The following is a 26,611-nucleotide window of genomic DNA, read 5'->3' as shown; positions in this document are numbered from 1 at the left end:
TCAATATTATTGCCTAATCACGAAGTCTCATGAAGAAAGCCATTGATGTCTAAACAATGAAAGTGAAGCTGTTTCATTTTCCTGGTACAGCAATTTGATACTGCAATACATCCATATTAGGTTGGATGCCCCTTGTTTACAGAAGTCTAAACATTCTCACAGCACAGTATTTTTAGAGCATATATTTTCAAAGTAACAAAAGAAATGTTCACTATGAAGCAAATAGTGCAGAGTCCTTCCAACACAAATATTTGGGAAGCATACTTTAACTTACTTTGATTTACTTCACATGCCATTTGGGCATTTCTATTGAAGTGTCTCCCTAGAACATATGAAAAGTGTTTTCATTTCCTCAGAATAGAAAGCTCCTATCCAAAACTTTTCATTTTCTGGAAAAGTTATATGTTAACAAAATTAACAAACAAAAATGAACAGAAAGCACCATCAACCAGTAAGACATATTGCCATGTCAAAATTTCTACATAAATAAAACATGGTATGTTTAGAGCATTGTAAGAAGCCCTAAGCACATGGGCGAGTGCTTACTGGAAGATAAAATAAAACAGGAACTTCACACTTAGCATGGCCACGACATTTTTAAGAAAACTATTTCCAAAGTTCAGTGCATGTAGCAGACTTACTCTGATTTGTGTACAGACCCCCTGAAACCCACTGACACACTATGGATTTTGGCATCAACCTGAAAAAGGGTTAAACAACAGATTTTCAAACTGTTCCCTCATGACTTTATCCTAATATCATACATTAAACAAGGACTGCCTCAATGCACAGTAAGACATTAGGCTTTGGAAAGAGTAAGCTTCTCTTACACAATTGTATGCAAGAATTTCCTTGGAGTACTTAACTGGAAAGCCCCTATTTTTTTTTTTATTTTAAATTTATTTATTCTCAAAGCAACTTGTCTTTCACTGGTGAAGTTCTGTTGGAAGGTTCCTCTGCTACTGGGCTTTAAAGCTATTCCTAAACAGGGTATTTCCAAGGGGCTAGTGTAATGGAATTACAGAACAATCCAGGCTGGAAGGACTTCTGTAGGTCACTAGCACATGTTAAAGCAGATGACTAGTAACTGAAAAACAAAATAAAAGCACACAGATGCCACTGCAACAAAATATCACACATTGAAATCCAACACATGAATCCAAGGGTTCAGGGGCAGGCTGTGAAAATCATGAAATAAACCCCATGCAGGTAATATATCACAAATATTAATGCATCATTAATAATGCAAAATAAAAATGTACTGTTCCTCAAAATATGATTCAGAATTTTAAGAAATGCAAACATCATTCTCATTGTAGCTGTTTATCCCAATTATGTATTACATTATTCTGTTAGTGTTCTGTGCAAAAAACCACAAGTCTTAAAAAAATATAAAAGAATTAGCAAACTACATTAGTGATATCTTTCTTTAGAGAGTAGGTTAGATTTGTTTCAGGGATTTTTTAATTAAATCGTGTCATCTGGCTCTGTATCTATGCCTTTAAACTAGGCTTCCTAAAGAAACAAGCTTTTTAAAATTTCTTGTCTTCATCATCTCTAATGACTTTTCAACACATTGAACATATCAAATAACAAAGTATGTTTAGAAGTCTTAAATTAAGGGACTTTTCTCTTTCCCTGGGAGTTTGATTATATTAAATTGGTATGTAGAAAGAAGAGAAATGTAAGCTAGTTTTACCACCAAGGAAGAGGAAGCAGAAACGATCCATTCTATTTGGCAGAAAACATCTGGCCATTCATCAGAGACTCAGTTTCAAACTAACTGAGCTGGTGTTGTGTTTCACACTGGGGAAGGTGAGAACTAGGTAACAAAATTGCATTAAGAGAAAATTAGCCTTCGTTAATTTTGTTTCAAAACAACTTGCTGTATTTTTTTTCCCAAGCTTCAAGGCAATCATCCATGAAGTTCCCTAAATCTCCCAGCTTCTACAAATCTCTTCTTATTCACCTTCCTTGTGCAAGCTTTCCCTTAATCCAGTCCAGGTTGCCTCATGACACTCACCCATGCAGGAGGCTCTGCTGCCCCTCTGACCAGTCCTGAACCCTCCCTACCAACAGCCTCACACAAAGATCAGAATCAACTCATGCTAACTACATTCATAAAGAGTATTAAATCAATAAGACTTCTTTCCTTGATCAAGAGTTTACACTAATTAGACATTTTAAAAATACTAACCGTTTTCTAAAAGAAGTTAGCTCAGCCAAAAAATGAAATCCTTAGCTTTACTCAGTATTCATAAAGGCAGAGTGATAGAGAAAAATCTCATCTACATATATATTTCATGATTAATCTTACACAACACATGCAAGCAAGCTTACGAAACACATTCCCCAGCAATCCACAAAAACCCCCCAGAGTACCAAAAATGCTAGGAAACAAAGCCCTACCCAACCGTGCCACAACTCATTTTTACTCTCGGCCCTTCTGTTAGGACAGGGTTAGTGAAGAGCGGAGCCCGGTGCCGCTGTTTCCTGGCGGCGCCGCTGTTCCCGCCGGGCTCCGTGAGGGCGTTCCCGTGCGCATGGCGCCCCCTGGCGGCCCCGCGCGCTCCCGGCACCGCCCGGGAAGCCGCAAAGGCGGAGCGGGCCCGGGGAGCCCCAGAGCCGGAGCGGGCCCGGGGAGCCCCAGAGCCCGAGCGGGCCCAAACACCCCAAAGCCCGAGCGGGCCCGGGGAGCCCCAGAGCCCGAGCGGGCCCGAACACCCCAAAGCCCGAGCGGGGCCCGAACACCCAGAGCGGAGCGAGCACAGCCCTGCTCACTGCTGACCTTCAAACAAGCTCCTTTCAACACATGACACACAAAGCCACACGTATCTTACTTCCCAGTAGAAAGGAAAAAAACAAATTAGGGAACCCTCCCTAAAACCACCCCCCTCAGAACACTTTATGGTAGTGATGGAGTACAGCAATGAATTATATTCTGGATATAGCAGTAGAACCTACTCCCTGAACTCCCTGAATGTACAACATAAACAGTCAAAACCAAACACAGGTCTTTAAGTTTCTAAAATATATAAAACCTCAATGAAAAATGCAAAGCTTTACTTCTAAAAAGATACAGCTTGTCTTTCAATCTAGCAACATCTATAAAAAATTTCATTTTATATCACATTTACACACACATATAGGAATATACACACTTAGTAAATTCTCTTGAGGAAGTCTACCTGAAGTGATGGATAGCAAATGTTCCTGGTTATGTAACCCCTTAATAAGTAATATGTATACATTTCAATAATTTTAAATATTTCATTACATATCTGCAAACAATATCTGCTTACTATTACAAAAGACTGGAAGAAAATAAATAGGTCCCAGTCAAACTGCAAGCACCACGGGGCAGCCTGCATTTGAAAAAGTTCAAACTACAAAAAGGGGTGAAAAAGCTTCAGTGCCCAGAAAAACAACCATTGTGCCAAGTTAACCAAGTAAACAATGACAAATGCAAAGGGAGCCTGCTGTGGCTGTAAGGCTGTGCATGAGCCCATTCCATGGATCCATTCAGCCAGCCCATCACCCTCAGCCAAGGTGAGGCAAGGAGCTACTGTGAGTTACTGACAGCAACACAGGGGAACACAGGAGTCCATCCAGCCGCTGGAATTCAGATTCCTGCACAGACTTTAAGCCTTTAGACTGAGCTACCAAAGGTCAAGAAAGCAAAAGATTTCCATGGAGCTGATGTTTTAGATACACAACACCAAGTGGTTGGGTTTTCAGCTGAAAATCATCTTGTATGGTCAATGAAAAAGTGAAGGTTACAGGTGCTTAACTTCCACTGACTTCCTAACAACTGGGTCTATGCTTTAGTGGTTCAAGAGCTTGAATCTTACGTTCAAAAATGGCTTAGGAATGAGGTGGCCTAAGAAAACATCAGCTTCCACACAGGTCAGGGTTTAAGAGTTGTCATAATGCAATGCAATCCCTTGCCTAAAGGCTAATCTACCCCAGCTTTAATGGTATTAGAACAATTACAATGCACAAATGTTTCATTCCAACTACAGTGTCTTTGGCTTTCATGGCAGCTCTATGGTTCTGAATAGCACCCTAAGGCACAGTTGTCATTAAATTTTTGTACCAGGGCTCCTTTCTCCAGGGAATCCTATGGAAAAAGCCTGGCACCAAAGAGTGTGCATCTTCTTGAAACCAAACATGAATGAAGCTTCCAAGTCTCATACAAACTTTTGAAAATAACCTTCAGTAAAAGAAAAGTTAAAATCAGAACAAACAATTGCCTAAAACTAAGTTCTCGAGCAGATCTTCCGAAAAAGTTAGTGAAGAATTCCTAGTCAGGAAAAAATCCAACAATCATCCAACTCTCAGTTTGTTACAAGACAAAGCAAAGCTAAAGTTTAGCTAAAATGACCTAAAATGTTCTTCAGGCTGATGAAGAAAAGATTCTGTAAGTGTAATTAGAGTTTAGTTTAGTTTCTTACACTAATCAAGAGTGCAAATCACATACTCAACCCTGCAAGTCCATTCCCTCGCCAAGTTAGATCTGCCCTTACAGCTGATGGCAGAAGCATGTTGCAGTGCTAAGCAGAATAGCTGGATTTGGGATTGCCAGCTCTTTCATTTTACCACAAATCCCATGATACTTGTTATTTTTCTTTAAATCCCAGTTTCTTAAGTCATACTATGATCTGGGTAACAGTTTTTATTGGAGAAAACATACAGCACCCTCTACGTGGAGAAAAATGTTAAAAGGCTCAAAAACCAGAAGGCAAATAAAGAGTGCAAAGCACATTCTTTTTACAAGTAGGTTTATGAGCAGCACAACCAGTGAAGCCTGGCTTTCTATGGCTTTTTTGCTTTGTGGTTGATTCTCTGATGTTTAACAAGGTGCAAACCCAAATTAAGTTCTTCCCATGGCTGTGCATTTCTAACAACTTTTCCCCCATACAGTTCTCATACAGTCTAAAAAGGAGTTGGAGCTCTTTCTACAGTTTTTCCCAACACTGAGACTTCTACCAGGCTCCATCCCCTCTTGATAAGGGTAAAAGCGGGGAGATGGAGAGATATTTTCTTTATGCAACTCAAGTTTCTGAAATAATACCAAAAGAACAAGTTTTTAAAAGTAAAGTAATTAGCAATTACTAAGTCAATATAAAGTCATAAAATATAAAAACCCCTGAAGCTAAGAATATTGTGAATAAACAAGTATTTAGCATTTTCAATGATGGGAGCACAACTCTCATGTCCCAAAGCACTCTCTTTTTAAAATTGAGGTTTTCCACATACATGTTATATTTTTCAGCCTAACTAGATCTATGAAAAAGCATCAGCTGCAATTCACAATGCAGTACAGCCTTTGTACAAAGCAAATGAGCATTTAAGAAAACAGCACCTGGTCCAAAAAGTTACCACTGTACCACTGTTTTTTGGTGCTGGACAGATTCCTCTAGTAAGAAATCATGCTTACACATCACTTTTGAGTAGACACAGAAGAATTAAAAGACAACATAGGTGGCATTATGGTAAGACCCTAGAGATTGTCCTTTTTCCTCTGGAGTGGATTTTCAAGAAGCCTGTAGGAGACTGAGCTGTGTGCAAGTCCTCTCTCCCTTATGAAGGTTACTTGGACTTGAGCAGCAGAAACAGAAACTATCAGGGAGAGTAGGTTAGGAAGCGAGAAATACAGACAGACACACAAACTGTGTGATCACCAATCTCCCTAGGGAGGCTGATTAAAGAAACCAATTAAATTCTTAAATAAAAGATCCCAATTACAGCAGTTTTAGGGCAAACAGACCACTCCTTTGGAAGAAAGGTGCTGTTCCTTCTCAGCTATACAACAAATCAGCAAAGACTGTTAGGAAAATTCTAACCAAAATCTTTGCAGGCTCTCTCATGTCACATGGCAGTTGAATATACAGCATTTGCTGCTGAAGAGTTTTAGCACTTCAAAATAAACATGTTAAATGAAGTAAAAATGCAAACCCTTACTTTATACTGAACTAAAGAAAAGGGTTAAAGTTTTAAATATTGTCATGTCTATTCACCATTCAATTCCATAGTAAATTAAGGAAAAAGGTTGTATTTTTAATATACACATATACACAGAAACTCCTGCATTTTACTTCTGATTTTAAGTATCTATTAAATTTGATGAAAACATAAATTTCTTACTGTGATTCTCTTCATATCTAGCTGTCGGAGCTGCATCATATGATGGAGAACAGTGTGTTTGTACCATGTCTCCTGAGCTATTGGATTGCCATCAAGGGTGATATCTGACAAGGATGAGGAATCAGCAAGGCACAGAATATCCTCAAAACTGTAACCAAAAGAGTTTAAAGTTTTAATGTCATGGAATAGGAATAATTTTGAGATGGAAGATTTCATTTCTTAAGGATAGAACACAAATATTTAACTGTACTGAAACACTTCCAACCATCAATACAAGTATTCTGAAATACCAGCAGCTCCTGGTGGTAAACTTTTTAGTCCCTTCATATACAGGTAAAAAGAGAATGCAGAACAAAAAGAACTATGGGAGTATTTAAATCAAATCCCCTGTTAAAATATGAGACATATAAATTCATATTCAGAAATATAATAGGTGTATTTGCCATCAAAGGCAGCATGAAAAACCTGGAAAGTACAAGGAAAGAAAGCCAACCACAAATATCACAGAATAATCCTAGCTGTTTGCATCATCATTAATATTGGAAGTAAAATGACAACAAAAGTATCATAATCTTCAAAACAGATTAGTCCATTACTTTGAGCTCAGTCTACAAACTCTAACTTGCTGGCTTCTTAGAATACATCAGATTTGGTTATCTGCCAAAAAATAACTGACCTGTGTAAAATGCATCTAGAGATGTATAACCTCTGTAGTGTTCCTTTCATTGAAAATGAAATGTGAAAAAAGCAGCTCACATACCTATTATTTTTAAACAACAAAAAAAGCTTTACAGTTATGGTAATAAATAAAACTCCCTAACAGGTTTGTGAAGTATGTGTGACTTTACCCATACTTAAGTCCTTTGGCCTCCAAAAGTCAAGTCTGCCTCAAGTCAAGTCAAACCTTAAGTATGCCCTGGTGATCACAAATGGTATGCAGCACAGATGTTCATTCCAAACACTGCCATTGAATAAAGTTGCAATAGCTATTTTTGTGCAATTGGTGCAGCATGCAAGTAGCTCCTGCACTGTACACTCACAGGGTACAGCAGAAAAGTGACAGCAAAGAGGAAGATATTATTGTTTTTGTGCTCAGCGCATGGAAACAACCTAAAAAATAATGGAAAATCAACTATGGGTGATTGTGACAAAGACATTGAAAGTTCCTAGGATATCTGAAGAATTGGCTGTTTTGTACATGCAGTAAAAGCTTGATTACTGTTTTCTGCTTCTTTTTATGATCCTGTTTCTTCCAGAAAACAGCTTATTGCGCATTTTTGGAAGGTCAGGCTGACATATTACTTAAAATACATACTCAATATGTCCTAAAGAGAAAAGACAATCTTCCCAAATGACACAGAAGTTAGTAAGACAAACTCAAACATGTTAGAACAAAAAAACCCCAGAGTATGAATTTCCATTGAGCAACAACATATGTTGCTTGAAAAATATGAAAATCTTTGGTCCTCAAAATTATTTTTAAGTGCAAATATATTTAAAAGCATTAAATATATTTATTCCAAGTACTTACCATTAAACATTTAATCAAAGAGTACTTCTTTCATTACATATGATTTACAGATTTTTATAAAAACAATTTCTTCAGGAAATGACAAAAAAGTTGAAAGCTTGCTAGTGTGTTTTCAAGACCTTCCACTTACACATATTGCTGTGCTTTGAAATTGTCACTGCTTCAGCATGCCAGAACATTCAGTCTGGACCTAAAAACAGATGTGCTTGCTTTATCCTGCTTTTAGCTGCCCTATTAGTAGCTCAATTTCAGAAATAAACAGTAGTGCAAAACCTGTTTTCACATCTTTGTATACACATACAAAAAACCAGAGCTTTAGAAATCCCATGTACAAAAGTTGACATACTGTACTTGTCACACTGGTATCCCAATCCTAAACTAAGTAAAGCTTTAATGTGCTACATTCCCAAACAGATTGCACAGTTTACAACCAAGCTTCTGCTGGCTTCCCAGCATGCAGAATGCTGCGACAGAGCCCGGTGGTGACCACTCGACAGCAATCGGAGGCCACGTCTCAAGGCTCTCTTTCCAGAGCCTCTGCTCACCACAAAGGAGCCTTTAACCTGCTCAGGAAATACACAGCAGCTCTGGATGCTGCTGTGTCAGACTGCCTCAGTCAATTTTCTGGAGTGGAATGTCTTAATTCTTTCCAAAAGACCTTCTCCTGCAGGAGACAGCCACCTCTCATTCCTCTTCTTCTTCTTACATAAATTATCTTTGCTAAAATTGACATTCAGGAACACAGAAATAAGTCACAAATTTGGGCTAAACTATCAGAAAGTGTTTTCTGGAAATCTTTTCAGAATAGATCAGTTCTCCTTCTTGTGTGTATGGCTCCAAGTCCTGCACTCAGTTTTCTGTCAAAGGAACACAAATCCACTCCTCCTGCCTCATATCAGAATGCAGCAATTACTTAAGAGCATAGCACTCTGGAGCTCAACCTGCACCAGTGATGCACATTCACAGGACACAGGAATATTTATCTTCTGTCAAAACTTGTTTTTTTTAGGGAGACAATTGTTCCTTCACTATGCATTTGCATCCATTTTTAAAAGCATGTTGCACAAAGGGGAAAAGCTCTGGAATAGAAAAGGAAGGCAAAATATCATAGACTGAAAGAACACCTGCGAGGGAACTGTTTGTTCAAAAATACTCCAAGAAGAAAACTTGTGTTTTCCCATGTTTCTAACCACTAAACTACCTATGAAAACAGATGTAACTACCACCAACTTTTCATTCCCCTTTACCTGCTTTTATTCAAGCATTTAACAATGCATTTATAAATTTTCATCTTGCTGAGTAAAAAGGTACTTTCTTGTTTTCATTAGTCTAAGAACATTGCTTCTCTCAGGTTTCCAATTCAGCAACCAACTGAAGAACAAGAATTACATAAGCTTGTATCCAACTTACTCCATATACCTAGACTAAATGAAAAAGCCAACAAAGTGCTGACCTGGACAGCAGTGTAACACTGAAAATATTTATTTTGTTTCCAAGATTAAAAAATGGTCTTCCCTGGTTTCACATGTTCAAGTACAAGCAATAACTTTCTTTCTGAATCTCTGTGGCAAATCTTCCCTGCAAATGTTACTGCAATCTCTTCCCTGTGCCACATGACAAATTAAAAATGGGATTGCTCCCGTTTCTTTATAACCAGTTCTATATAGAGATACTGCCTTCAAACATCAGGTATAAATGCCTTCAGTGTGTAACTGCTAAGATTTTTTTGGGCTGAAGCCAGAAATAGGACTTCCTTTGTTTCCTATCAGCATCAAGTTCAGTTTTAGCTTACATTATCTTGCCAATATATCCTCTTCTACTCAAAGTTCTGCAGAGAAGCAGCAGCATTCTGAGCCCTTCTCTGAAGAGTGAGGTAAAAAGAGCACAGTGATTAAACCAGTGGTAGATCCTCATGCCCAAAATAGTAACAATTTTTAATGGAATTCCCAAGTCCTCTACTGAAATATTAATTCAATATGTCAGGATGTGTCAATTTAAGATTCAAGGATTTTCACTGACACAAAAATAGAAACATGAAAATCCTTCCATGGAAGCACTGCCTCCAAAATGCTATTTTAAAAAATGAACATTAATAAAACATTGCAATGAAATTGTAAGAAATATATTCAAGTTCTGGATATTTTGTCATTTGTTTTCATTTGCAGGGGGGATTTTTAATGCACCTACAGATAAAATAATTACGGCATTTGTGCACCAATTTGCTTGTCAAACAAAATTCAGTTGAATAGACAGAGATGGTTTTAGGAAAAATAATTTTTCAAATTACGCTATGGCCCAGAGTGAATGGGGTGACTCAAAAGCATACAAAACCATTTATAAGGGTGCAGGAATGGTCAGAACAGCAGTTCACTGGTGATATGGTTGCATACAACTTTCTCAGTCAATTCACAGAGTATCAAGTCAAGCATGAGAACACTGATGGTCAAGAATATACTTGTAATATTTAATCACTTCCCTGGTAGAAAACATATCTACTATATAACTCTAAGTAAGGAATTACAGGGAGTTTAGCCTTCAGAACTGCTATATGTAGTAAAAACTTATTATCTAAAAATAAATTCCAAGCTGAATGTGATTAAAAGAAATTTCTTATTTGTGTATTTTAAAATAAAATTATTAAAAATATTTAAAATAAATAGAGAGTTAAAGTTATCCATCAACCTATCTACCCATATGCATATACAAAATTTATGGAAGAGCAATAGCTTTTGCTTAACATTAAGATATTTTTATGCCTATTCCAACTGCAAACTCAAACTAAACTATATATTTCCATATATGTTCTACATAAGTATTTGTAGCTTACATGAAACTTAAGACTAGATGTAGCAATAGACCAACTAAAGCTCCCATGAATAAACAACAAAAATTTTGATATAGTACCAAGAAGCAAAGTAGTGATCACAAACTTTGAGAAATCTATCAAAACCTGACAGAAAATTCCGAACATTTTTTCCTTCTTTGAACCCTGTAAAAATAACATGAATTTGCATAAAACAATATGAGAAAGCAGTCAGAAAGCTCCACAAAATACACCAAGTCCATAAAAAGACACGGCAATTTTCCTGACTGCAGTGATGCTCCCTGACAGCAAGGGAGCCAAGCTGCTGCAGTCCCCTCCTTGCTCCTGCCAACCTGAGACTTTTTTTAGAAAGCCAGAAACAAAGGCAAGTCTCAATTCTGGAAATGATTCAAAAGAAGCAAAATGCTAACTCCCTCTGTTCACTATGTCAATTAAAAACATAAAATAAAAAGACTAGCAAATTAACTAAGGGAAGAGCACAAGGAAGACTCCTGCAGTTCATTTCTGAATTGTTTTTAAATGTTTAACAACCAAGAATATTTAAGATGTACTGCATTTGTACTTTAAGACCCTAAGGAACACAGACAAGTAGGCTGGAGCTGTCTGCAAAAAACATAATGCAGGTCAATATAAAACGTTTGAGTAGCTACTACAATAAAAGTTCCTACTTAGTACATTTTACAGAGAAAGCAGATACCACAACAATAGCGTGGCATTTCCATCTTCCCCTATCCCACATTTAATTATTTGATTCTAAACAAAGAAAGCTGCTGGTGATCAAGAGATTGAAAAAAGGACATACCAAACTGAAGATAATGCAGGCACTTGGCTTTTTTTTCAAATACTGGCATGAGTATAAAGGCAGGCTTCAAAAATGCATTAATATGAAAAGGCACAGAGGACAAACATTTCTATTTATAACAAAATGCTCTTAGTCACTTGAAACTATAGAAGCCCAGCTTTGTGAGTTGAGCTATTTTGCTTCTGCCATCTGGTCTGAAAGGGAACCATGAATATACCTTTCAGACTTTTTTAATACATGGCAAGTAAAATACAAGCATGAAATAATTTACCTATAGCAAGCAGAATCTGACTCAGCAGTTTGCATAACTCCAGAAATACAGTGATGGAATGTTAAATATAATTTGCACCTTGCATAATATTGCTTTAACAGACAACTAGCTTAACAGCAAAACAACATACTTACAAATCCACTTTTCATTTTGACCACTATAAACAGTATGATAATCAATTAAAAATATGTTTCTTGGTAGAATACTCATTGTACAACTACATTTAAATGCAAAGGGTTTCAAGAATTTTTACACTTAAAGTAGAAAATACACAATAGCTTGATCATGCTTTTATCTGATATGTAAGAGAAGGAAAAAAGGATCTGTACTCACAGTGTTTGAATTCAAATTTTCATAAAATACAGCTCCTGTAGGATACTTCAAATTAGTGATAGGAAGGAAACTCCTATTCCCCTTACCTAGATATATTGTTGAAGCTGAGGAAGAGACGCTGGAGACAGGGTAAAGTATCCACATCTTTCTAGAAAGAAAATAGACAAATTCAGCAGCTGAAAGTGGCTTTCGAGCCTCTTTACTTGGCCTGATGAAATGCCTTCATTTCTAAATGCTGTAACCTTGCTGCAACATTGATTTCTGTTGAACGTGCATCTCCATCTCTCCCTAATGCAGACTGCAAGGGAGTGTTCCAGTGCAGATCCCACTCTGCAGAACACGCTGCATCACTTGCAAAGCAAATGATGTTAAAGAAAAGAGGCTGCTGCTGCTCTCTGAACAGGCTTTTGGGAAATAAGCCAAGGTGCTGTCTCAGCATTTAAGCTGCAGGATAAACATGCTTTAAAAAAAAAAAAAAAAAAAAGCTTGCTGAAATAAGGTTTTTGAGGTGTAATACAGCAGTGCAATTAGCGCTGCCAAACAGCAGTGACTCTCCAGTCAAAGAATGATCTGAAGGACTCTGTCACCTTTATAATCAATATTTAGAAGGTATGAGCTTACAAAATAAGAAAGTCTAAATTTAATATTGCCGCTAAATGCCTTTGCAGAAAACCTCTAAATAACTTAAAACTCAAATATTAAGATAACAGTAAGATGAAATATAGCAAGTAAGATCAAACTTCATTTATGAAATATAAATCCATATCAGACAGATAGCACAGTCTGCAGGGATTCAAACCTACCCCTCAGTTGTAACTCTGCATCTCCTTACCCTAACAATGGCTATACTCCAATTTGACACCAGAGGACACAAACTTGGGAAATGGAAAGGAACATCAGAGCTCAGTGTCTTGATTTTAGCCTACAACTCTTCCTCCCTTCATCAGATTTCTGACATGTCTTCATAGCAGTCCAGAACAGTTCATTCCAAACAGGTAAACAAAGGCAGCTCAAACAAACCCTGTAGCTCCTATTAATGAAACACTAAATCCAAGCTAACAAAGCTGCTGAGAGTCACTGCTGGATATGATGAGCAGGGCTTATGTGATCAAGTCTGCAGTTACAAAGCTCCTGGCTCAGAGCTGTCCTGAGTCCTCCCAGATCAGACCATGGAAAGACTGAGTTCACAACAGAGGTTCATTTGGGTATCCCCTCTGTTCCTAAGATGGTGCTGGTGCCTGAAAGGGTGGGCATGCGTGCATGATACACAGGTGGATACACAGATGAAGACAGGCATTATAGGGTTGTGCACAGTAATGCTTAAGCAATGATTTCAACTAATCACTAGGGAACACAATTACCCCTCAAGACAAATTTCCTAGCATTATGTGTTGATGTCTTGTGAAACAGGTAGCAAGTCTTTAAAAATCCCCCAAAACCCCCAGCTACTTTAGTGTGGATGCAAAGTCTTATACCGAGGTGGACAGAGGGTAGGAGTTCTCTCCTGAAAAAATGGTGAACATCTTGACCAGTCCTAATTCAAGTCTAAAATCAAGCTGAACATGACAAAACCCAAATGCTAAATTTTTAATACCTCAAAGCAAACAAGCAGGTCAGTCTTTCAAAGAAAAATATAAATAAGCTTCCTAACAGAGGCCCTAACTCACAACTGGATAGAAAATAAGTAGATATTTCATAACTCATGATATGTATAGATCTGTGCTTTTGGTGCCACACAAGACTCTCTATTCGTTTATTCTGTTTGCTATTCTGAATAGTCAAAGACTCTATGAGTACACTTCAACCCTGTAAGATGCTTCTGCTATAAACCAAGCCCCAGGACTGCCTCTGTAAATCCTACAGCTTTGAATCAACTACAGTTCATTCTTACAAAAATAACTACTTATGAGTCAAGGATTTTCAGTCTGACGTGAAATGCTAAAAGACAAGAAACAGTCCCTAAACTGGTAGTGCAAGCCCAGTGGATTGTAAAGGATGATTGCAGATGTAATTCTTCAAACCAACTGCAACCCAGTTGGATAACTTCAGTTATTCAATACATTAAACTGCAATGGGCACAGAGTTCATTATGAAACCTTATTTTGTTTGACAAATGAGATCATCATCTTTCCTACACAAGAATAAAACACTTAGGGCAGGTTGAAGAGAGGTATGTGAAAAATTAGGGAGGTTCACAAAACAAAAATGCAAAGTTATTTAAATCAGATTAATTTTTAGAATTATTTTTGATCAGCAATTTATTTTTAAAATTGAGTTCAGATTCTTTCATTTGAAGGAACAATCAAGTTTAAAAAAGACTGATTCATAATGAGCATTGTCACAGTTACTGAGTAATTAAAGCACAGTAACCAAATTCTTTTCATGAACTTAGCAGTGAATATTTTGCAGCTAAGTGCTGCACTATAACAATATCACAACTAAAATATCTCCTCCACCTGCACAGTCAACCACATGAACTTAAACTTCATCTCAAAGAAATACAGGCTCCCTCCCTCAGCTACTCCAATGCTCCAGAAACAAAATATCTTGGCTATTCTTTCCACAGAATGATATATTCTACCCATATTTCTGCATTTTTAGTAATTTCCTATTGAAACAGAATCTGAATTTCCATACAAAAGAAATGTAACTTTCACTTAAAAAATATAAAGCAACTATAAGTAAAGAAACACATGCACATCATTGTACACACAGAAAAAGACCTATCATGAACATAAGAAAAAATATTTCATTTTAGGAGCCATATTTACTTAAGAGTTTTAGACAGTATAATGTGTCCAAAACCTAAACAGAGCTACTGCCATACTTGCTAAAATTACCATTCAATGAGAAACAAAACAATCCACACTCACAAAACCGTACTTCATTAGAATTTAATCAGAGTAAAAACCCAAAGTTATACTGACAACAACAAGAATTAAAAAAACCCCACAGGCCAACAAGCAAAATAAATATTTCCCTGAAGAGAACATCATCTTCTGAAACACTGTCTCTGCCAGGAAACACTAAAACATTGAGATACAGCACAGAGTCCAAGTCTGTAAGTCACTGATTTAAATTTCATGCTGACTCTCCACTTGTGACAGCAGAAAGTACAAGTTGCACCTGAGAGGACTGAAAAGGCAGAAGCTACAAGCAAAGAGAATTCTAGGTAACATCACTGACACAGGGCAAGGTACAGTGACAGAACCAGCAATGAGCAGAAATTTCTTATTTTTGAGATGTAAGAACAATTCCTATTTGGCAAATAGCAGAAACTGAAGAAAAGAAGGGCTCAGCAAGAGGGGACCAAGACCTAAAAGAATTATGCAGGCCAAAAAAAGGTAGCTATTTAAGTAAACTTTTAAAATAAAAGGTTCTTGTTTGAATAATCCACTTGCCATACCTGAACTAGAACTCAAATTGTAAAGTGAAAAGCTTAATTTTTAGAATATGAGGACTTAAAATGCTGGGTTAAAGCTTCCATGAGAAAACTCTGCTCTTACAATCAATACCTGTTTTCTCTGCATTTGCCCCAGCAACATTCTTAAGTTGAAATTAAGGATGGTCTTACGGCTTAGTTAACCTAGAGAAATCGAGATGCTTTGTTTCTGGAACATGAACTTGTATGGAAGAGGATCTAAATTTGCAGGTGAGAAGCACAATGCTTTTCCAAAGTCTCTTCTCCTGCTCCCCAGAGGACATCATGAACTTTCAAGATTTGAAACACTACAAGTCATCATGGAATCACAGCATAGTTTGGGTTGGAAGGGACCTTTAAAGGTCACCCCAATCACATTTAAAGAAAATAACACCAGAAGTGAATGTGTTTGTTTCACCTTTATGTTGCAGAATTAAGTATTGCAGCAAACCAATATAAGCAACACAATATGAGGAAACACAAGATGTCAAAAATCTGAAACATATGGTTTAAACAAGCCACAGTTATTAAGCATTTTGTCAAAAACAAAGAAAAGGAAGTGATAAAGAAAAAAGAGAAGGACAAGAATTTTGCTCCTTACTATAGTAGAGACTTGATTATGACGGAGGTTGAGCTCTGTGAGTGAATCCAGTCCATTCAGGTTTTCTACAACAGTTAGGAGGTTTCTGGCAAGGTTTAAAACTCTCAGTTCACTTAAATGACCGATGTTTTCTATTTTAGCAATCTGTCAGAGATACAATAAACATGCACATTGTGTTTTATATGGATATTAAAAAAAAATCTATATGGCGCACAAGTTTTCTCGAAGTGTACACGAACTATCAGCTTCATACAATTGTCTGCCTATGTTTCTCTAAACCATGTTACTCAAAGATCCAGAACAAGTATTCACCCTCATTTTTCTTCATCCTGCAGTAAAACTCAGCCAACATTCCCTTCTATCCCATCAGAAATCAGGTTACTCCAGCTGTGCTCTCTGTAACAGCTACCTCGAAAACAAAACCAAAGACAACGCTGATGATTTCATGGTATGCCAAAATGGGGAAATCTTGTGCATGGGTGAGACTTAATTTGTCTGCAAAGACAATCAATTATCTTCCTGGGATTAGAAAAGGGAGGGATCTAACAAAGACTGAACTACAGTAAACAGGCAGCTGGAAGATGCTTGTTTTTATACTTAATATCCCATTTCAAATACTCAGGTGATAATGACAAAGCAAAAGAAAAAAGGCACAAAACCAGCAACCATAGCTAATGATCCTTAATTTCAGTTTTTCTTTCTAGAAAATACCATTGTATTTTGCAGAGACATTGATAATTACTCTGATAATTCAGTGTGGGTTCATTTCTGGCTGTTAATATTTCCAGTGATCAACACGAGGCTCTCTATCCTGATAATTATTTCTCATGGCAGTGTGGAACTGTCCTCCAGCTCCTATGCAGAATTCATGCCTGAATTGCACACAGGAAGGACAGCAACTGCATGAGGGACATGCCTATGGTACTCTCAGTGAAACCCATGCTGTGTGGCAGAAAGAAGACAGCAGGGTTTCCTGTGGAAAATACTTCAGCAGCCACAGGGTTTTGGCAGTGCAAAGAGCCACCAACATGTATCACTCCCTGCCAGTTAGATCAGCATCTCTGTACACTGTAAGCCCCCTTTAGCACCAGTGCCCAGGCACACCACTCCTCCTCCAAGAGGTCAACAGTGCCAAGGTGCAGACCAGCACAAGTGCCTGGTGTTACAGACACAGAACTGCCTGCTGCTTTTCATCATCTAAGTGTGGCCATGCCAGTCTGCAGCAAGTGTCTAGCAGCTCCTGGAACAGAAGAGGTAAGGTTGCTATTATTTAACAGTTTGAGAACACCCCATTTTGTTGGTAATTTCCATATATCCATACACATATGTGTGGACATGTAAGTCTGTGACTGGAATATGCTGCTGTAAGAAATATTTCAGCAATTTCTCAATTAAAAAGTAGATTGTGAGACCAAAAGTAAATAACATCTCAAACCTTTGATTCAAGGTGCTTAAATGTTTGATTCAACTGCTAATTATACTATCCATTTATGCCTATTTTATACAAAAATACTACAACAAGAAGAACAGAAAATACCACTATTTAAAAGAACATATTTATACTGAGAGACTTTCAAAAGCAACCCCAAGAGCAGACAGTTGGCATGAAGAGGACAGACCTCTGCTGATGCCTGCCCAGCTGGTATTTTACTGCTATTGCAAAAATAATGATTTCATCAGCAACATGTAGAGATACTCTTTACCACTTTGCTAAGTTTTAAGATTAGCTCTACTGAATTGCCTGTTTCAATTATGCATGCACACATGAAGGTACACAAGCACTTCATATGGACTATTAGGTAAGAAATAATAAAAGCTATTATCACTTCTTTTTGGATGTTTCAAATAATACTTATATAATACCAAAAAGAAATCAGTATACACAAGTCAAAATCTACTTGTAAACAGTGAACAAAACCACGTTTTTTCCTCTTTTGCTTGTATCTTTGAATACCTCACTATGAAATAGAATTCAGAAAAAGGTTTTTATGCAGCAAATAATCACCCACCACACCCACCAATAATTAAATTGCACAAATGAAAGTTCCATCTTTAAAAAAAAAAAACCTGTGAAGAATGAAAATAAGTTCATGCATGAAGAAAAAACCAGGTTGCATAATTTTACTTAAGTATTGAACTTCTGGAAAGAAAGATGATTCACAGAATTAAACAGAACACAGGAAATTAATCTGATGACATTTCATATTTAAAGCATTCTAGCATAAAATTCATGTGTAGAGTCCCTGAATTATGCAATTCAATGTGTCTATTCCTGTGTTAATAACAGTTAGTCTAGTGTATCTCCAATACCTTGTCTATAACTTGCACACAGGATTTAATTGTTCAATGCTCACCTGGGATCACTGGTAACATACAAGAGATACTGTACATAATTAACAGTGCTCAATGATTATTGTCCTTTTGCTGAATACCTGAGATAAGTCTGGCTCTAATTCTCTGATCTGTTGTTTAAAATTGCTACATTCTTGAATGTGACGAACCATATTTTGAAGTTCTCAAAGCCAATTATGTTGTTGAAGTCTGTTCCTCAGAAATTTACAATGATTTAGATGAAATATCTTTTAAGACAGACTAGAAGGCTGCCAAAAATAAAAATCCCACGAATTTACATAGTTAAAGGACCTCCCTTATTCCCTTATATAAGCAAACAACAACACAACCCAGCCTTCAAAACAAGGCATTAAACCACTAAGATGTATCCCAAACACAGCATTTCTTCCCTTCATCTCTTCATTAATCCTTCAAAAATAACTAATATTATGAATGGCAGATTGGTGGTTTAGATTTTTAATTCCTCAAAGATGGGGGGAAAAAGAGAACTTAAACAGGAAAACTTGTTTATCTTTGAGCTGGAAATAAAGAGAAAGATGATTTATTTATGGAAGATAAGTTCATGGTGTTTATTTGGTCTTTACATGAAAAACACACTAAACTTACCAAAAAAGGAAATAATCAACTCCATTTCCAAACATTTGTGCCCTTCACATCTACATTTATGACGAAAACATTTTGAAAACCAAAATAACTTACTGAACTCCGAGATTTAATGTTAATTCCTGACATAGGGCAATTTGTTATATTCTCTGGATCAAAGAAAGCCTATCATTTTGAAGATGATCCAGCAACAACCAGCAAAAAACTCCAAGCAAAAGTGCATTTAATGTAAAGAGAGTTATACAGATGCTTGACAACAAGAAAAGGTCAGATCTACATCACATTCACTTGCGCAAGATGTGCTTCATTTTCATTAGTGATTTCTTTACTTGTGCTGGGAAAGTGTGCTGACTGCCACAGCTGCATTGTTAGTCTGCAAGTATTTTTATCAAAAACATAACCCCCCCATCAAATTTCCAACAGCAATACAAAAAGGATTGTATTGTTCAAACAAACACTTGTGAATGAATATGTTTGGAAATGGCCAAGACTCCAAGGGCAATGCCATCACCTGGTCCTAGGCTGCCTCTGCCACTGCACAATGTGCACATTGTTCAACTCATGGAATTCAAAGCAGCCACAAACTGATTTAATCACTTCTAACAATAAGTCTCTACAGTGCTAACTTGTCTTTTTCTTCTCTTTTACATATATGTAGGGCATCTGGTTTTGTCAGACCACCAACAGTAGAAACAGCAACCAATCATAACTAAAAATTTTATAGCAGTTCTAAGACTGTGTTACTTTAACTACACCACAAGTGCTTGTGGTAGGTTACTGTTGTGTAGGTGTGAGTGCCAGTATACTCAGCTAATGCAGCATTTTAATCACTATAACCTTCCTGAAGTACAGCACTGACAGTACAAGAGACTGGTACAAAGACTCAAAATAAACATCATGACACCTTTTAACTTACTGATTTCTGTTACACCAAGAGTTGCAAAACTTGCCACCAGTTCCCTTTTATGAAACAATGTGTCTTTTGGTAAAAGACACAGCAAATACATGATGTCTACACAACAAATATAAGCAATCAAGTTATTGTACTGTACCTGATTTCCATGAAGATCTAAAACATCAAGGTTTTTTAGGTTCTCCAGATTTGAGATCTTCTTTATTCTGCAAGATTTCAATTATGACAATGATTAGATTAAAAGTATCTTTCATTTTCCAGCCAATAAAAAATTAAGGTTTTTTTACCTAACAAGAGTAACAGAAAAACAACAAAATTTTGAACCATGAAAAAAAAGTTGATAAATGAGTATGACTTTAAGATTATCACCATTTCTGACTGTCAATAATTCAAGAGCAGCAGAATTTATGTGACTCTTCTAGAAAGAAGAAAAGGATGGAATACTTGCTCTACTAGAAACCAAAGTTAACAACTTCGTTGTGTTACAACTTCTCTGTCCTGTCATATTTTGTCAGATTCCAAACCTAGGCTATTATACACCCAACAGCATCATCTACTGGCTGATGACATTAAACACATGTATTAAACATTTGCTTCAAGAACAATCAAAGATCACACACAGATCAAGCCAAAATCAAGTTGATAACAGCTCTGTCTGATGTGTAACCACTCACTCATGAGCAGGCCAAGTCCTGACTACCTCAACACCACACTTCTAAGGTAAACTGCACTCAGGGTGGTTATGATAAGGAAAATAATTCCTCAAAGTATTGTAAAATTGCAGTACCCATACCCCAACATTTTACTATAAACAAAATTGATTTCTACAGGTGAGATTTTTTAATACAAAAGCTCTTAGTTCTAGTAACATACTGCAACTACTGAAATTTATCAGTTTTGAATACAGGCTGAATAAGGAGGTACATTCTTTATAAGCTGCATATAACTGACATCTGGTCACCAGTTCTCAGTTTACTGATTATAAGAAAATGAGGAAAACTTTAAAAGTCAGAGCAGAACCCTTCGATGTGTAGAGCAATTCCACAGATACATGTATTAAATTATTAAAATTAAAGGTTACAGGACTAGAAGCAATAAATAAGCATTAAAATTAATGACTCATCTGTCTGGTATTTTTCCCAGCTAAATATATCGGGCAGAAATACTTTTTATAGGTTATAAATAATCAATTAATGATTCATTTGATCTTAAAACACATTCTACAACATGCCACACAAATCTAACAACACATAATTAATAAGGAATCAAAATAGGAGATTAGATGGAAACATGTGAAGTACTTTGGAAATATTGCTTAAATTTACTAAGAAACGAAGTTTTGAAGAACATGACACACAAAATCTGTATGCTTCCTCAGTGGGATGCCTGACACTTAACTAATCTTAGGGCTGGTCTCACTGGTATGACAGCAACATCACAAACTGAAAACTGAAAACAGAAACAATGGGAAATCACAGTTGTTACATCATGGGAGTTAGAGTGCCTTAGTTAGGTTTTATTATCTTTACCTGTTCTTTCCCAACAGAAGCACTCTCAGGGATCTCAAAGTTGAAACCCCACTTATCTCTTCAATCTGATTATCATATAAATCTAAGAAAACAAGATGGTGAAGATTAGAAATATTTTGGATACGAGTTATAAAGTTATGCTGGAAATTCAAAAGACGAAGGTGATCTTCCCCATCAATAATTGGGCATACTGTCAGTTTTTGCCTGGAAGAAAAAAGAAAAAAACAACACATAAGTAAGTACCAAATCAGTAATCCACCTTCTGCTCACTCACTCTGAATGAACAGAGAAAAATATAGCATCTTTGTTAAGGCAGTATTAGTTAGGCTTGCTAATTAAATTCTGTAGATGAAGCAGAAACTCCTACCTATTAAAACATCAGTCTGAAAATACAACAGAAATACTTCCAAAATTTCCTGAACACCTCTCTTCTCAGAGATTCGCTTGTTACATGGAAACTACATGGAAGTTTTGTGTTGTGACCACACTAAAATTCCAACAGATGCAGCCTCACAATCTGTTAAGTTTTGCTTCAGCTATCACATGAACAGCCTGCTCAAATCAGAAATCTGCCTGCTGTAGATGACTGCTGTATGGATATATCACAAGACACTCACAGAGAATTTCTCCATGGGACACAGTTCTTCTCTCAAAAGCACACACACAAAAGCCAACAGCCCAAGCCCATCACTGACAGCAGCCAATAGTGGGGCTCTGGTCACTTCAGACCAGGGCCCTGAGGCTGTGGCACATGCACTCCATCACCCTCTCACCTTTCCAGGGTAAGTCTATCCGAGTTCAGTATTTTTTCTTCAGCAGTACGGTGCAATACAGGAAATGTTATTGATGAACTGCTCCCAAAATTCATGTTATCTATAGGAAAATCATGCAAATATATGAACTACTTCTCTGTAGATGCATGTCATGAACTACAGGTGATAAAAGCAAAATTTTCTTTCTTATATAAAGTAAAGCATGAAAGTGCTTTTTGCCTCCATTCAGTACTATGATTTATCAATTTTTCTTTACTGGTATTATTTATGACCATATCCCTCTGCATCTTCTTTCCTAAGTACATCCATTCCTTTACTTTGAGATTTTTTTCAACAATTTGTTGTATTCAGATATTTTGTAAATGCCTTTGTCTTGATTAGAATTACCCAGTGATATTTTAAAATAAGATTGTAAAAGTGTTTCACAGTTTCAGTATCTGAATTTAAAGAAGGTAATATCCGACTTAAGATAAAGACAAAGATCAAATAGATGTTGATACAACTAGAAAATAGAGCACCAAAATATTGAAACACTCCCACTGACCCATCAATAAATGTAGTCTTTCAAAGGTAAGTGCACAAAGTACCTACTGATCATTGGTATTACACTCCATTATCAAGACACAAGCAGTCCTTGAAAACATATTTATAAAGCTATTTATCCTTATGCATTTCATAAATATAAGAGGAAAAAAGGGAGGACATCTAAAAATACCTGCAAAATTAATCACCAAATGTGTTCTGTGAGCCTTGGCTTATTTGGAAAATGATCTACTGAAAAATATTGGTCAAAAATAGATCATTGTGCATGCACAGTACTGCAAAATACAGGCTTGACTTCTGTGGGCTTGCCCATTTTTTTCTTCTTCCTTCAAATAAATATGTTACCAGGAAAAGCATCAATTCTTGAATAAACAAGTGTTTTTACTACTATAGCAATGAGTCCATTGTTGTCTGAAACATACTATTAGGTATCTGTTTGATTAAAACAATTTGTTGGTCAACTTAGAATCTTTTCAGTGCTACTTTTGAATTTTATCATTAGTTACTCTAACAACACCCTCTATGCAGCCTTCAAAACAAAAACTGTTAGAAAAAAACACCAAAAAAAATTAAAATCGATTAATATTGTTGCAAAAATCTTACTTGAGTTGCATCACATGTTTTTAAGTCAATAAACATAAGACCAAAAACTTAAAACTATCAGTCTGAAACATGATGGCAGTAAAGTGACTTTTTTTCCTACTGTCATCCTCCTAAAGACATGTAAAAGATCCCTATTGCCACTCTTTCATTAAAGAAAGATTTATAAAAAGGATTCATTTAAATTCCTGTATTATATTTTTGAAAAAGATTTCTAGTGGTTTCCTGACAATAATCTACTGACCTCTTTAATACCCAAAGGAAGCACTAGGAAACACCTTTGCTAAGGCATCGAGTAAGACAGAGACTAATCAGAAGTTTCCACTGTTACCTGAAGCATGTGAACTAAAAATGTGGCTGTTTTGTTGGGCTCTGGATTTTGTGAGGTGTGAATAGAAGTCTCCTCAAGTCCTGATAAAGGGCCTGTACTCTGCTTCAATGCTAAATCAGAAAATTCTGTCAGACTACACGGTACTAGGAAATAGAACTGCTTGTTAATCACTAAAGGACTCAATATTCTCTGGTCTCCTGTGCAGAGAACAAAACCAAACTGCAGACTTAAATTTACTCCATAAGTTGTACAGTATCCCTGAAGTCAACATTCTGAATGGCTGCTGGCCTTCATTTTTAACCAGAATGAATAAAGCGTTGCCATGATAACTAAATTGGTCTTCTACTCACACCAACCACAAGCAGCAGCAACATGGCAAGAAGAGTTGTTTCAAGTCTCTTCCAGTCCTCACCACAGTCAGCACTGAGATCATCAATATTTTGCTTTGCAAAGCCAAGAGCACCCAAGCACACTAGAAAAACTACCTCTTAATATCATGGTTCTAAATTAGAAACTAGTTTTGTCTAATTATATTAAAATGTTAAACATCCCGTAAAACGTTACTTTAGACAATTCTGGGGCTACTGAGGAAATGTACAGTAGGGCACTTGATAGGTTCTGGTTTTGTAGGCAGAAGAAAAAATGCTCTTCCATGAGGGGGAAAAAAAGGATGAAAAAAGCCAGGCAGTAGCATAGTGGGTTCAGAACATGATGCAACAGTAATTGCATTGAATTACTGTAGCCAAGCCACAGTCATACTTACATTTTCTAATCATGATACAATACTTTTAAAATAATTAAACAGATACAAAAACAACCAAAACAAACCCTATCAAATATTACCTTGTCTTCCTGAGTAGTTTTTTTCCAGATCATGCTGCAGAAGTCTATTGTGGAAAGAGGACTGTTCTTTATTTATCCTGAATTCAATCTGCAACACAATATTATAGACAAATGTTAGAGTTTTCAAATGTAAATGATGTCTTCACACAGACAAACACAGCATTAGTACTAACAGCAGTTCTCAGGAATTTCTACAAATGCTTTGAAAAAGAGAATAAATTCTTTCTCCAGTAAAATGTGTATTCATTCCTTTAATACACTAAACTAAAAAGCTTCACTCTTGGAAAACAAAATGAAAATATGGAAGTTACCAGTACATTTATATGCAGTTGACAGAATAAATAAATAAAAAACAAACCCCACCCTGAGAAGAATATTGCAATTACAGGAGATAGGTATAGATAAAAGACCAAGAAATCATATATATACATATATATATATATGTACATATACATTAAGCTTGTGGCAGGCTATAGTACAACCCCGTGTTTTTATTTTATATGTTTTAATAGGATTAAATAAATTAACAAAATACTATTAGATGCATTAGATGTTGTAAGTCAATAGATGAGTACTGAAAAAGTAATTCCTATTTGACAGCATGCAAATTTGTCTGTATCATACAACTACATTAATCAATATAACAATCCAAGAAAAGGTAATAATTACTGGTTTGTTTTTTTCCGGTATTGATGAGGTCTGGATGACCAGCTGGAAACCACAATTATTAACCTGCAAATTGGAAGGAAATGAAATTAAATGCTACATTTCTCAGAAATTTCAATACAATTGTTGATTACAATATTGATATTGCATATCAATACAACTGCTTCTTAAACAATAAAGCTATTTTCAACAGCAAAACCTGCCAATAAAGGAACTGTTTTGCAAAATAGTATGAAGAATACATCACAGCTCTAAGGAACACTACATTTTTAGTTTACCAAAATCACGCTGATTTTAGTTTTAAAAATACACTGAAAGCATGACTTAGGTTGGGATACAACTCTCAGTATGAAGAAAACAAGTGTTTACATTTAAATATGCCTTTCAAAAGGAAAACACGCTGCTCTTTGAGCTCAATTTATGCGACAAAACAGCAACGTCTCACGCATGCAGCTCCCAGCACAGCACAAGCCATGCCCACAGCACAAGCGATGTCCCACAGCACAAGCCATGCCCACAGCACAAGCCATGTCCCACAGCACAAGCCATGCCCCACAGCACAAGCCATGCCCCACAGCACAAGCCATGCCCACAGCACAAGCCATGTCCCACAGCACAAGCCATGCCCCACAGCACAAGCCATGTCCCACAGCACAAGCCATGCCCACAGCACAAGCCATGCCCCACAGCACAAGTGATGTCCCACAGCACAAGCCATGCCCACAGCACCTACCGCTGCGGGCGCGGCCCGCGGGGCCCGGCCCGTGCGGCCCCTGCTGGGCACCATGGCCCGCTAGCCCCGCACAGCCCCACGGCCCCGCTCAGTGCCCCGGCCCCCGGCGGCCTCTCAGAGCTCCGCGGCCCCAAACAACCCCGCACCCCGCGCCGCCGCCGCCCTGTCGGAAATGGCTCCGCCGTTACCGCGGCGACCGCGGCTTCCGCCCCGCCCGGCTGGGGCGGTGCCAGGGGCGGGAAACCCTGAGGGGACGGGGACGGACGGACAAACGGATGGAGGGATGCATGGATGGGACGGATGGACAGGTGGATGGACGGATGGATGGATGGATGGATGGATGGATGGATGGATGGATGGATGGATGGATGGATGGATGGATGGACGTGGCGCTCTGTAGCCATCCTGCTGTGCCCAGTGTCACTCCCAGCCTGCTGCCCCATAGCAAAAAGCTGCTGTTATGAGTGTATTTTTCTGGACTGTACAAGCAAGTGGCTGTGCGTGAAAAGCCGTGACTGATGTGTAGTGGATGCTTTAAATACACACATCAAGAAATCGGTGGTTAGAGAAGTAACGGAGTGGCTGTCAGTCCATGGAAGGGCTGTGAATTGCCTCATGGGGTCTTCCCCAGTTGGAATCATGGAACCATCAAAGTTGGAAGAGACCTTTAAGATCACCAAGTCCTAATGCCAACCCAGCACTGCAACTGTAGCCCCTAAATCACAAACCACACGATCCAGTGCAGAACCAGACACTCTAAAACACCTCCCCAGGCAACTTATTCCAAATCCTGGA

The 26,611-nt window shown here is 37.4% G+C and overlaps 1 protein-coding gene across 2 annotated transcripts in view; it reads right to left on the bottom strand.

The window, feature by feature from the left end:
- Nucleotides 1-25,892, bottom strand: part of LRRC49 (leucine rich repeat containing 49) — a 41,952-nt gene extending 16,060 nt beyond the window's left edge. The window contains exons 1-9 of one of the 2 annotated variants that reach the window (XM_033070653.2): nt 25,817-25,892; nt 25,087-25,149; nt 24,418-24,505; nt 22,101-22,200; nt 21,328-21,531; nt 19,938-20,004; nt 15,931-16,074; nt 11,995-12,056; nt 6,148-6,295 (exon numbers count right to left, since the gene is read on the bottom strand). In XM_033070653.2, the coding sequence (XP_032926544.1) occupies nt 6,148-6,295; nt 11,995-12,056; nt 15,931-16,074; nt 19,938-20,004; nt 21,328-21,531; nt 22,101-22,200; nt 24,418-24,505; nt 25,087-25,149; nt 25,817-25,870 (930 nt within the window). In that variant the 5' untranslated portion in view covers nt 25,871-25,892. Of the gene's footprint in view, nt 1-6,147; nt 6,296-11,994; nt 12,057-12,150; nt 12,223-15,930; nt 16,075-19,937; nt 20,005-21,327; nt 21,532-22,100; nt 22,201-24,417; nt 24,506-25,086; nt 25,150-25,816 lie in introns of those variants that run through there. The other variant, XM_033070654.2, reaches the window with a different exon arrangement.
- Between the last annotated feature and the right edge of the window lie 719 nt (nt 25,893-26,611).

The sequence above is a fragment of the Catharus ustulatus genome, chromosome 12 (assembly GCF_009819885.2).
Source record: "Catharus ustulatus isolate bCatUst1 chromosome 12, bCatUst1.pri.v2, whole genome shotgun sequence".
Taxonomy (NCBI): Eukaryota; Metazoa; Chordata; class Aves; order Passeriformes; family Turdidae; genus Catharus; species Catharus ustulatus.
This window is presented reverse-complemented; position numbering and strand designations above follow the sequence as displayed.